Source organism: Microtus pennsylvanicus, chromosome 2, assembly GCF_037038515.1.
Source record: "Microtus pennsylvanicus isolate mMicPen1 chromosome 2, mMicPen1.hap1, whole genome shotgun sequence".
NCBI classification, from domain to species: domain Eukaryota; kingdom Metazoa; phylum Chordata; class Mammalia; order Rodentia; family Cricetidae; genus Microtus; species Microtus pennsylvanicus.
Genome location: NC_134580.1, coordinates 125,476,224 through 125,489,674, shown reverse-complemented (window position 1 = coordinate 125,489,674; position 13,451 = coordinate 125,476,224). Strand labels below are relative to the sequence as shown.

The window sequence follows — 13,451 nt, the reverse complement described above, 5'->3', positions numbered from 1 at the left end:
TCTGGAGCTCAGAAGGATACAGCACAAATATAAAAGATCTAACATATAAATCATATTTAAATTCATGTTCAAACAAGAAAACAGACAAACATATTCAGAGAAAAAACTGACTTTTTAATTTTTTTAAACCTAGAATCCAATTAGTACTGCAACAAGATGCTCTCAAAGGACAAACTGACTTCCTTTGCCTTTTCCATGTTTCAGGCCAGCATTTTCCTTTCACTTCTTGGTTGCAGAATGACAGGAAGTCAGAATATGGTTAAGAGACTGAGGCAGAATAACCTCCATTTTGCCCCTTGGAAATTGCCTTTCCAGCCTCTACCACAAAGACACCCACAAAGAATTATCAAAAAAGGACACCCTGGACTTGGGGTTGCTCCCCAAAACCTCGGGAGCTACCACCTGTCCTAAGCCCTGGTGACCGTCTTACCTTGTTCACTGACAGACTACAAATCATCTGATGTGTCTAACCGCACCCACCACATAGAAAAGTTCCTCCTAAGATGCTCTTGCAGGACCACCTACTGCTTCCAGCCCCATCCACCCCTTTAGAACGGTCAGTCCTCACATTCACACAGGTCACACATGAGCAGACGGGCTTGGCTTAAGTGCGCAAGGCCTTATGCCTTTGAGATTCATGACTTCCTTCTGTCTGGGAAGAAATATTGAAATCTTTTGTCAACCTGACAAAGTGAATAAATCCCGGCTCATGTTGGGTTCATGGAATATGTGTCTGGCCTTCTGAATCATGCCTGACACTATGTTTCAGACAGATGTGTCACTCAAAAATCACGGGTTCCATCCCCAGAACTATAGAAGTGAAATAAAAAATGTACAGGTCTTTTAATTTTTTTAAATAGTGGTAAAATACATCTAACACAAGATTACCATCTTAAACATTTTAAATGTACACTTGAGCAGTGCCAAGCGAAGTAACACTGATAACTTGTTCATATCACAAAACTGGAATTCTCTATTCCCCATTAGATACATAGGTGGTTTTTGTAAGATTTATATTTATTTTCTGGTTATGAGTGTTTTGCCTGAACACACACACACACACACGCACATATACATACAGCACACGTATATCTGGCTCCCGTAGAAGCCAGAAGAAGGTGTTGGATTCCCTGAGCCTGGGGTTCAGATGGTTCTGGGAGCTGCCATGTGTGTTCTGGGGATCAAACTTAGGCCCTCTGAAAAGTAGCAAGTGTTTTTAACCACCATATCTCCAGCCCAGACATGACCACTTTCTGCCAAGGAATTCTACCTCTTGCCATCATCCACGTTCATCCGCTTCCATCTCTATCTCCCCCCTTCTCCCATTTCCCCTCTTGTTCCTGTTGTATTCTTCTCACACATGCATGCTCACACATGAATGCATGCACACAGATACATTCAGGCAACACAGTTCACTTTGGTCTCTTGCTTTCTCTTTCTGACCATTTCTCAAATTGGCAGAAGAAACAAAAGTCCCCCAATTCACAAATCACACCTCCCCCCAGGGATGGGCTATTCCTCCTGACATGGTGATATCCCGCCTGGAACTCTTAGACAGGAAGGAGCCTCAGGTCCAGAGAAGCATCTAGAAGAGATTTTTTGAACAATACCCACCAGGTTCAGATCTCTTTAAGGGATTATTATCCAATCAAAATACATTTCTCCTTCCATTGACCCTGTGGAGCAAAAGTAGTCCACACTCTGGTGGTCCTGAAGCTGGCTACAGGTGAGGGTCCATCTTTGGTACCAGGGCAGAGTCCCTATTTTATCCCTTTCCTTTAATGTGAAACTAATAAGAAAGCAAGCAGGGGAGGCACACACAAGCAAAGTGATGGTGGCAGCCTTGAACCAACGTTGCTCTTTTATCACAGAGAAAGGCAGACTCAGAAGTGGGAGGGATGCTTCACGACACCCTTAGATATCTTTGCAGTCCTTGTCCAACAGGGTGAACACGCCATTCCAGGGAAGCGCTCCGACCAAAAAGCTGCAATTTACTTTCTGAAAAAGACAGTAACAGTGAACATCAGTAGCATGTCCAAAGGAGAACTACCCTGTCGTTAGGCATCAGCCTGGGAATATGGTAGAATAAAAGTCACCAACTGTCCTAAAACTCCAGGGAGCCCAGCATAAAACATAAACTTAAAATCACAATCTTCCAAACAACAGTGAATGACCAATCAGATGTGAGATGATGTTAGGACGTGCCCAGGGCTGATATGTTTGTCCTAGTGAGTACCTTCTATTGTCTGGGCATGATACCCTTTCTAAAACTTAGTGTGTGGAGACAACTTCAGTCAAACATGACTGGACACACTCTGTTCGTTTTACTGGCAAATGTTTGCTCAATACATACAGCAGAGGCTTTCAAAATGTCCTCTAGGGATTTTCTCAGGATGAAAATCCTTGAATCAGAAACTACAAACGGGACCCAGCCATCTGCAGGTGGGGCCTCCGTGTGATGCTGGTCTCTTTTTATGCCGGAGAACCATCCGAGTAAAGAAAGAAAAGCAGATACCTCTGCCAAGCCAGGCCGTTCACCAACCTCAGCTTCACCATGGAATGAATAGTTTAGGGCTCAAGACATATAGGCTGTGTCCAAAAGCCTCTTAATTAAGCCTATCATGTCATGTGCTGCTCTCCACCCCTGCTTGAGCCCAGTTTTTATCAACTAAAACCCTAGGAAATTGTAAGCCAAGAGCTCTCTGAGAAGCTCTCAGCTGGTGCACAAATGGTAATGGGAAAATGAATGGTATAGCTTCCTCATCTCCAAGGTAACCCAAGTCTGAGATGGGCTATGCTTAACAGGTGAGAAGTTGTCTGAGCTAGATGGTGCCTAATCTCCAGCACCTGGAATAGGCCTGCTGCAGATCAATAATATCTATGTGTAGATGAGTGTGCCAACAGACTTCCTTTGTGTCTACCCAGGCATGAGTGATTCACCTCACCAGCCGGGGAAGTGAGTCTCAGTCCAAGAGGACAGACTTTCAGTGAACAGATGCCAATAGTTTCTCCTGCATCAAAAGCCCAGAGTCGTGGAAGCCTTAGAGTAGGAGTGGCCTTGATGACATCCTTCATCTTCTACTCTGAGGGCAGCAAGGTGGGCCATATGAGATCCCACATGGGGAGCCATTCAGACCTCCTACAATAATAATCTGGGCACCCAAGATTAACCAGCTACCTAGAAGCCTTGATAATCCCAGATGGGACTTGAAGTCACTTACGTTTGTCATAGATGGCTCATTTGTCACTCACCTTTTCCAGTTTGGAGTTTTTTTGAGTGACGCAGTTTACAGTATTGTTTAGAGGCTTTTTACAATTGCTGCGGGCAATCTGAACATTAATTTGGTATTCCATTTGGTCTGTAATCTGTCAATGAACAATGGTGCAATTTTAATTTTAAAAAAAAAACACGTTTTTATATAACTCCCCAAACTTTGGTAAACACACAATCCTTCTCGCTTTATCTACAGACCTCCATAAGGTTGACTTCGATTTTTACTGTGCTCTCAAGATGGGCAGAAGTGACTCTGGCCTGTGTTGGAAGGATAAGCTGGGCCCAGGGCATCATCACCAGCAGAGCTACACATTGGGTTTGGGAGTAAGTGATAGACTTAGAGAAAGCCGAAAATACTGTGGACTAGACCATCTAGTTCATGCAATCCGCATCCAAAAACCTGAAATAAGATATACTCTAAAATCTGAAATTTTTAGAGCATCAACATGATGCCATGAGTAGAAAATTCTGCACTCAAACTTATGCCACCAGTTGCAGGCAAGACACAAACACAGCCACTCAATATTTATTTTATGCCCATAAATTAGGATGGCCTAGGTCAGAGATGCATTTGTTTACAGTGACTGAGAGGAAACACAGAGACCCATAATGGTCAAAGTTCTGAGACTAAATGATTCTTCAGTGATCAGCCCTAAACAGGGGCATCTCTCTGTCTCCCCTGCAGAAGCTTAGGGAACATTGTAGAAGCAAGCACAGAAAGACTGGGAGAGTCGGAGAAAACGGATGAGCGTTGTGAGGTGCCATCTTCTGGGGAGGAGGGAAAACTCAGGGACTCTTCAGTCCTCCAGAGGAAGGTGTCACTTGCTCCCCTTCTATTTTCAAGTACACAGAAGGTTCCAGTATGTATCTAGCAGTTGATCCAAGTTTCTAAAAGAAGACTCTCAGCACTAGGGCTGACACCACCTGCCCACCAGGCTCACCAATCTGCCGTCTCTGCTAAGCCAGCCAGGAAAGGTGAGGCTTTTCTGCTTGTGACCACAAAGAATTGAGAATAAAAGCCAGGAGGCTAGGTATTGCTGTTATGTGGACATCCTGACTGTGTCCCCACAAACTCTTTCTATAAATAAGTTAGCCAGGTGCTATTTTTAAAATTCAAATTCGGGAACTAGGGACATAGTACAATAGCAAAAGGCATGGATAGATCATCATGAAGATTCTTGATTTAACAACAACAGAGAGAGAGAGAAAGAGAGAGAGAGAGAGAGAGAGAGAGAGAGAGAGAGAGAGAGAGAGAGAGAGAGAAGAAAAGAGACAACCTTGCAACTCAAATTTGATCACAGGAATCCTAAATGCTTCCTAGCCCAAATATTTGTGTGTTCCCACAACAAACTGAAAATCTTGGCCCTCCTTTAAGGCCAAGCATGGCATGGTGCCATGCTGGCAGCCTTACAGGAAGGATCTAGACCGCCTGACTGTACTTTCCCACCCTCGCGTCCCTGGTCCTTCCTGCCGACCTTTTGCAGCAGATGCTATCAGTATTGTTCCCAAACATAGTGCCAGCTCCTGTGGTTCTTGCTTGAGACTTCCTGCTCCCAGCAGGAACCAAGAGCTCCTAAACCAGCTTTCAGCAGTGGGCAGAAGGGGATTGGTAGATAAATAGCCCAACCACCCACAAAGTGGCCCAGCCTGATGCATTCTGTATGCCTTCCCAAGGTCAAGAAGACCAACTCCATCAGTCTCATTAACTCACCCCTGGGTCAGCCACCTTCCACTGCCGTGTCTCCTTTCTCTCCTATCCTCGCAGAGCCTGCTGTAAAGGCCTCCAAAATGCACCACCTGCCCTTGAATTCTACCATGATGCTCTGCTTCTGGGGAAGACCGCCTCCCAACAGCCTCCCCCCACAACATTAACTCCTGCTCTGACTTCAAACCTTTCCTTCCAGGTCACGCCCAAGACAGTGACAGTTCTTGCCAACACTATGTACTGACACCATCCAGAAAAGCTGACCACCTCCCAAGGCCAGGACACCACTTAGAGACTCTCATTTTAATAGTAGATTTGGTCTGTTTGGTACAGCATTTATACATTCTACAGGTGGAAAACATTGTCTAAAACCTTCCCCTGACAGTCTGATCCCCTGTGCTGTACCACAATACAAAACAGAATTCTAATTTCTGACTGAGGGGTTTTCTTTTGTTTGACTTCTGGCTCCCCATAGTCTGAAGAATGTTGTTCATTTCACCATCCCCCTCACAGGAGCTAAGACAAAAACGGCTCATGAGAAATTTACTACTGCCAACTGTTCGTGCTACCTGAGCACCAAAGAAAGTGAACGAGAGGCTATAAAAGAGGGATTGTGGAGTGCAAATCATCAGTAAAGGATGCTACATCATCAGCATCATGTCCTAGAGATACAATGTTGAGGACATGTTTTCCTGAGACATGGGGAAACATGAATTGTCGTAACAGTGACATCACTGTTGAAAACCTCTCCAATTCAATCACACCATCAACTAACTGAGGCTTCAGTTTCCAATTCCTGCATTGCCATTGGGGAAGAGGTTATACAAAAGAGAGCAGTAAGTCCTGTGTTGCCAACTCCAGGAAGCACTGTGCCCATTGGATTTATGTGGACCATGTTTCTTAGAGCTGGGCAGTGCATTGCTCTGTAAAAAAGGACACACTTGCCCCCCTCCCTTCCCTGGTGGCAGAGAGCCTCCCTGCTCTGCCTGCTTGGGCGCTGGGTCCTAACCCCAAGCGTAGGGTAAAGGGGAGCTCGGGGGCTTCTTTGTCCCCATAGCCCGCCTGCAGCAAGCAGGGTGGGCCCTTTGTCTGCGAGCGAACCAAGCAGCACGGAGTTTCGATCAGGGCACCTAGTGAGACATCATTGTGGTGAGTGAGTGCTGCGGCACCCGGGAACAGCCCACCTACACTTCCTGATCAACCTACAGGGCTACACTGCCCGGTACCTCCTCTCTCTTCCTATCCCATCCAGCTTACATCCAGATCCCCCTACCCCCTGTCTCCCTCCATCCCTCCCTTCTTGGAGCAGAGTGCCTCCCTGTTCAGCCTGCCTGGGCGCTGGGACTGAACCCGAAGGTGAGTGCAAAGGGGAAGGTGGTAGCTCCTTTGTCTCCATAACCTGCCTGCAGCAAGCAGGGTGGGCCTTTGTTTGCAAGCTAACCAAGCAGCAAGGAGATCGGAACTGGACTCCAGGAGAAACATCACGGGGGAGTGACATCACTTGGAAGGTACATCAGTTGGCAAGAAGACCTGATCCTGTAAAAGAAGATCCATAGGAGAATATTGGAAGGAAGAGATGGGGAGACGCCAATGCAAGAATTCACCCAACAATCTGAAGAACAACACGAAACCACCAGAAGCCAGCGACCTCACAACAGGAGGACATGAACACCTTAATCATGAAGAAGGAGAAAAAACTGACTTCATGACAGTGATTGACACCCTTAAACAGCATATAAAAAACGCCCTTATAGAAATGGATGAGAAGTATAACAGAAAGTTCGAGGAATTGAGTAAATCAGTGAATGATACCCTAGGAAAGCAAGGAAAAACAATCAAGCAGATAATGGAAACAGTTCATGATTTGAAAAATGAAATGGAGGCAAAGAAGAAAACACAAACAGAGGGCCGGCTGGACATGGAAAATCTAGGTAAACGAATAGAGACTACAGAAACAAGCATAACCAGCAGAATACAAGAGATAGAAGAAAGAATCTCAGAGTCTGAGGATAACATAGAGAAAATAAACGCACTGATCAAAGAAAACAGCAAGTCCAACAAACTCTCATCACAAAACATTCAGGAAATATGGGACACAATAAAAAGACCAAACCTAAGAATAATTGGAGTAGAAGAAGGAGAAGAAGTGCAGCTCAACGGTCCAGAAAATATACTTAACAAAATTATAGAAGAAAACTTTCCCAACCTGAAGAAGGATGTACCTATGAAGGTTCAAGAGGCATACAGAACCCCAAATAGGCTGGATCAAAAAAAAACATCCCCTCGCCATATAATAATCAAAACACAAAATATACAGAATAAAGAAAGAATATTAAGAGCCGCAAAGGAAAAAGGCCAACTTACTTATAAAGGTAAACCTATCAGACTTACACCTGACTTCTCTATGGAAACCATGAAAGCCAGAAGGTCCTGGATAGATGTACTGCAAAAACTAAGAGACCATGGATGCAAGCCCAGACTACTATTTCCAGCCAAGCTTTCATTCACCATAAATGGAGAAAACAAAATTTTCCAGGATAAAAACAAATTTAAGCAATACGTAGCCACAAATCCAGCCTTACAGAAAATAATAGAAGGAAAATCACTAACCAAGGAGTCCAACAAAGACCTCAATAACTCAGACATCTAGAGACCCTTCACCAGCGCAACTCAAAGAAGGGAAACACACAAACCCTACTACTTAAAAAGTGACCGGAGTTAACAACCACTGGTCATTAATATCACTTAATGTCAATGGACTCAACTCACCTATAAAAAGGCACAGGCTAAGAGACTGGATACGAAAACAGGATCCAACATTCTGCTGTCTACAAGAAACACACCTCAACCACAAAGACAGGCACCTACTCAGAGTAAAGGGCTGGGAAAAGGCTTATCAAGCAAATGGACCTAAGAAACAAGCAGGTGTGGCCATACTAATTTCTAACAAAGTGGACTTCAAACTTAAATCAATCAAAAGAGATGGAGAGGGACATTTTATACTCATAACAGGAAAAATTCATCGGGAAGAAATCTCAATCCTGAATATCTATGCCCCTAATATAAAAGCACCCACGTATGTAAAAGAAACATTGTTAAAATTCAAGGCAGCCATCAAACCGCACACACTAATAGTAGGAGACTTCAATACTCCTCTTTCACCAATGGACAGGTCAATCAAACAGAAACCTAACAGAGAAATTAGAGAATTAATGGAGGTAATGAAGCAAATGGACTTAACAGACATCTATAGAATATTCCACCCAAATAGGAAAGAATATACCTTTTTCTCTGCAGCTCATGGAACCTTCTCGAAAATTGACCACATACTTGGTAACAAAGCTAACTTACACAGCTACAAAAAAATATTACTAACCACCTGTGTCTTATCAGACCACCATGGATTAAAGTTAGAATTCAACAACAATGCTACCCCCAGAAAGCCTACAAACTCATGGAAACTGAACAGTCAACTACTGAACCATACCTGGATTAAAGAGGAAATAAAGAAAGAAATTAAAGTCTTCCTTGAATTCAATGAAAATAAAGAAACAACATACTCGAACCTATGGGACACTATGAAAGCAGTCCTGAGAGGAAAGTTCATAGCACTAAGTGCCCACTTAAAGAAAACAGAGAAAGCACATATTGGAGACTTAACAGCCCACCTGAAAGCTCTAGAAAAAAAAGAAGCAGACTCACCTAGGAGGAGTAGAAGACTGGAAATAATCAAACTGAGGGCTGAAATCAACAAAATAGAAACACAAAAAACAATCCAAAGAATCAATGAATCAAGAAGCTGGTTCCTGGAAAAAATCAACAAGATTGACAAACCCCTATCCAAACTAATCAAACGGCAGAGAGAAAATTTGCAAATTAATAAGATCAGAAATGAAAAGGGGGACATAACCACAAACACAGAGGAAATTCAGAGAGTCATTAGATCTTACTACAAAAGCTTGTATGCCACTAAACTGGAAAATGTAAAAGAAATGGACACTTTCTTAGATAAATACGATTTACCAAAATTAAATCAGGACCAGGTGAACAAGCTAAACAGACCTGTCAGTCGCGAAGAACTAGAAGCTGTTATCAAAATCCTCCCTACCAAAAAAAGCCCAGGGCCAGATGGTTTCAATGCGGAATTCTACCAGAACTTCCAAGAAGACCTAATACCTATACTCCTCAATGTATTCCACAATATAGAAACAGAAGGGTCATTACCAAATTCCTTTTATGAAGCTACAGTTACTCTGATACCAAAACCACACAAAGACTCAACCAGGAAAGAGAATTACAGGCCGATCTCACTCATGAATATCGACGCAAAAATCCTCAACAAAATACTGGCAAACCGAATCCAAGAACACATCCGAAAAATTATCCATTATGATCAAGTAGGCTTCATTCCTGAGATGCAGGGCTGGTTCAACATACGAAAATCTATCAATGTAATCCATCATATAAATAAACTGAAAGAAAAAAACCATATGATCATTTCATTAGATGCTGAAAAAGCATTTGACAAAATTCAACATCCATTTATGTTAAAAGTCTTGGAGAGATTAGGGATACAAGGGTCATACCTAAATATAATAAAAGCTATATACAGCAAGCCGACAGCTAACATCAAATTAAATGGAGAGAAACTCAAAGCCATCCCGCTTAACTCAGGAACACGACAAGGCTGCCCACTTTCGCCATACCTCTTCAATATAGTGCTGGAAGTTCTAGCAATAGCAATAAGACAGCATAATGGGATCAAGGGGATTCGAATTGGAAATGAAGAAGATAAACTTTCGTTATTCGCAGATGATATGATAGTGTACATAAGCGACCCCCAAAATTCCACCAAAGAACTTTTACAGCTGATAAACAGCTTTAGTAATGTGGCAGGATACAAGATCAACTCCAAAAAATCAGTCGCCCTCCTATACTCAAAGGATATGGAAGCAGAGAGGGAAATCAGAGAAGCTTCTCCATTCACGATAGCCACAAACAGCATAAAATATCTTGGGGTAAATCTAACCAAGGAAGTGAAAGATCTATTTGACAAGAACTTTAAGGCATTGAAGAAAGAAATTGAAGAGGATACCAAAAAATGGATGGACATCCCTTGCTCTTGGATTGGGAGGATCAACATCGTAAAAATGGCAATTCTACCAAAGGCAATTTATAGATTCAATGCAATCCCCATCAAGATCCCATCAAAATTCTTCACAGATCTGGAGAGGACAATAATCAACTTTATATGGAAAAACAAAAAACCCAGGATAGCCAAAACAATCCTATACAATAAAGGATCTTCTGGAGGCATTACCATCCCTGACTTCAAACTCTATTACCGAGCTACAGTAATGAAAACAGGGTGGTACTGGCATAAAAACAGAGAAGTCGACCAATGGAATCGTATAGAAGACCCGGACTTTATCCCACAAACCTATGAACACCTCATTTTCGATAAAGGAGCTAAAAGTTTACATTGGAAGAAAGAAAGCATCTTCAACAAATGGTGCTGGCACAACTGGATGTCAACCTGTAGAAGAATGAAAATAGACCCATATCTATCACCGTGCACAAAACTCAAGTCCAAATGGATTAAAGACCTCAATATCAGCCCGAAAACACTGAATCTGATAGAAGAGAAAGTGGGCAATACCCTACAACAGATGGGCACAGGCGATCGCTTCTTAGGTATAACCCCAGAAGCACAGACATTAAGGGCAACATTGAATAAATGGGACCTACTAAAACTGAGAAGCTTCTGTAAAGCAAAGGACACTGTCACTAAGACACAAAGGCAACCTACTGACTGGGAGAAGATCTTCACCAACCCCACAACAGACAAAGGTCTGATCTCCAAAATATATAGAGAACTCAAGAAACTAGACTTTAAAATGCTAATTAACCCAATTAAAAAATGGGGCGCTGAACTGAACAGAGAATTCTCAACAGAAGAAGTTCAAATGACCAAAAGACACTTAAGGTCATGCTCAACCTCCTTAGCGATCAGGGAAATGCAAATCAAAACAACTTTGAGATACCATCTTACACCTGTCAGAATGGCTAAAGTCAAAAACACCAAGGATAGCCTTTGCTGGAGAGGCTGTGGAGGAAGGGGTACCCTCACCCATTGCTGGTGGGAATGCAATCTTGTGCAACCACTGTGGAAGTCAGTGTTTCGGTTTCTCAGGAAATTCGGGATCAACCTACCCCTGGACCCAGCAATACCACTCTTGGGAATTTACCCAAGAGATGCTCTATCACATGTCAAAAGCATCTGTTCAACTATGTTCATAGCAGTATTATTTGTAATAGCCAGAACCTGGAAACAACCTAGATGCCCTTCAATGGAAGAATGGATGAAGAAAGTATGGAATATATACACACTAGAGTACTACGCTGCGGTAAAAAAAAAAATGACTTCTCGAATTTTGCATGCAAATGGATGGAAATAGAAAACACTATCCTGAGTGAGGTATCCCAGGCCCAAAAAGACGAACATGGGATGTACTCACTCATAATTGGTTTCTAGCCATAAATAGGGTTCACGGAGTCTACAATAGGCGAATCTAAAGAAGCTAAGTAAGAAGGTGAACCCAAGGAAAAACATATAGTTATCCTCTTGGATAAGGGAAGTAGACAAAATTGCCGGGGGGAAAAGTGGGATCTTGGGGGTGGGGTGGGATGGGGGTTAGGGGAGATGGGGAGAGAAAAGGTAGAAGGGAAGGAGGGTGGACTTGGGGAAACAGGAGGATCAGGATAAAGGAAGGTTGGATAGGGGAGCACGGAACCACAATTCTTAGTTAAGGGACCCACTTTAAGGTGGGCAGGAGACTTGACCCTAGAGGGGCTCCCAGGTGCCCAAGCTGAGGTCCCCAGTTAGTTCCCTGGGCAGCTGAGGATAGGGAACCTGAAATGACCCTACCCTAGAGCAATACTGACGAATATATTGCATATCATCCTAGAACTTTCATCTGGTGATGGATGGAGATAGAGACAGAGACCCACACTGGAGCACTGGACTGAGCTCCCAAGGTCCCAATGAGGAGCAGAAGGAGTGAGAACATGAGCAAAGATGTCGGGACCACGAGGAGTGCACCCACCCACTGAGACAGTGGAGATGATCTACTGGGAGCTCACCAAGGCCAGCTGGACTGTTACCAGAAAAAGCATGGGATAAAACTGGACTCTCGGAACATGGCGAACAATGAGGGCTGATGAGACGCCAAGGACAATGGCACGCGGTTTTGATCCTACGCAATGTGCTGGCTTAGTGGGAGCCTAGCCAGTCTGGATGTTCACCTTCCTAGATATGGATGGAGGGGGGAGGACCTAGGACGTACCACAGGGCAGGGAACCCTGACAGCTCTTTGGACGGGAAAGGGAGGGGGAGAGGAGTGGGGGGAAGGGGAGAGGGGTGGGAGGAGGGGGAGAAGAGTGGGAGGAGGGGGAGAAGAGTGGGAGGAGGGGGAGGGAAATGGGAGGCTGGTGGGAGGAGGTGGAAATTTGTTTTTTTTCTTTTCTTTATCCTCCTTTTTTCAATAAAAAAATTTAAAAAAAAAAAAACAAAACAAAACAAAAAAAAAAAGGACACACTTTTGCGATAAAATCAATGTCTTCACTTCTGCTAAATGCACATTGGGTAAAACATTAACACACATATCCCAGCAGCTCAAAACACATAGAACTCTTGTAAGGGACCTGATTTCAGCTCCCAGAACCCGTATGAGTGGCTCACAACTGCCTTAACTTCAGTTTCCCAGGGTGTCTAATGTCCTCTTCTGTCCCCCATAGGCAACTGCGCACTCCCCAACTACAGGCATGCATGCACATAACTAAAAATAAATTTAAAAATTAAAATGAAATAGTACAGGACACTCTAGTAGTTTATCCAGTAGACAGTTACATGTCCCTCTGTATAACCCCATATTCCCTGTTCTGTGGAGCACTTCTCTGTGGCAACATTATTGGAAAATATTCCTGGTGCTTCATTTTTCTCCTGATCTCAATAAGCGTGAGAGCATTCGATTAGCAGTTCTGAGTTACTAAGTTAATACACGTGACTAGAACCTGAATGGGGCGTGTGTGAGAAGGGTCGTGTGAGTCTACTGCTTTTGTGGCTCTGTGTGCATAACGAGTCACACACTTAGGATTGTATTCTCGTTTGTGTCCTCTCTCAACCTGGCCTTCGCCTGTGCCACCGTATGTAAAAGTCCTGTCTGACCAGACCTGTCTTACCTGAAGCTTGGCATGCAGTGTCCTGTCCACGAGGAAGACATACTTGTCCTTGCTTCCCTTGTTGTATTCTTTCATAGCAAACCACACACACTGCTTCACATTGGCATTCGAGATGTTGATAGATTCAAAGTACCTCAACACCTTCACTTCATTCTTGGCTTGATCGGCGCCAACTGCCAGAGCCACTGGAATGATGAGGATGAGCATGAAGGGCCACACGTATTTTGTCAT

At 43.5% G+C, this 13,451-nt stretch overlaps 1 protein-coding gene across 1 annotated transcript; it reads right to left on the bottom strand.

Moving 5' to 3' along the window:
* Positions 1–297: 297 nt before the first annotated feature.
* On the bottom strand, positions 298–13,451 carry Cst8 (cystatin 8). Its single transcript, XM_075963858.1, has 3 exons — positions 13,221–13,451; positions 3,253–3,366; positions 298–1,998 (listed from the first exon to the last, which is right to left on the bottom strand). Exons 1-3 carry the CDS (start codon positions 13,449–13,451, stop codon positions 1,915–1,917), a joined length of 429 nt encoding a protein of 142 aa, XP_075819973.1. The 3' UTR covers positions 298–1,914.

Bases quoted from the DNA above. Each gene is read 5' to 3' on its own strand.
- Cst8 (XM_075963858.1), bottom strand. From the start codon at position 13,451: ATGACAAAATACGTGTGGCCCTTCATGCTCATCCTCATCATTCCAGTG. The intron at 3,367-13,220 runs GTAAGACAGGTC...GTTCATTGACAG, and splicing joins CACTGCATGCCAAGCTTCAG to ATTACAGACCAAATGGAATA. The intron at 1,999-3,252 runs GTGAGTGACAAA...TGTCTTTTTCAG, and splicing joins AAAACTCCAAACTGGAAAAG to AAAGTAAATTGCAGCTTTTT.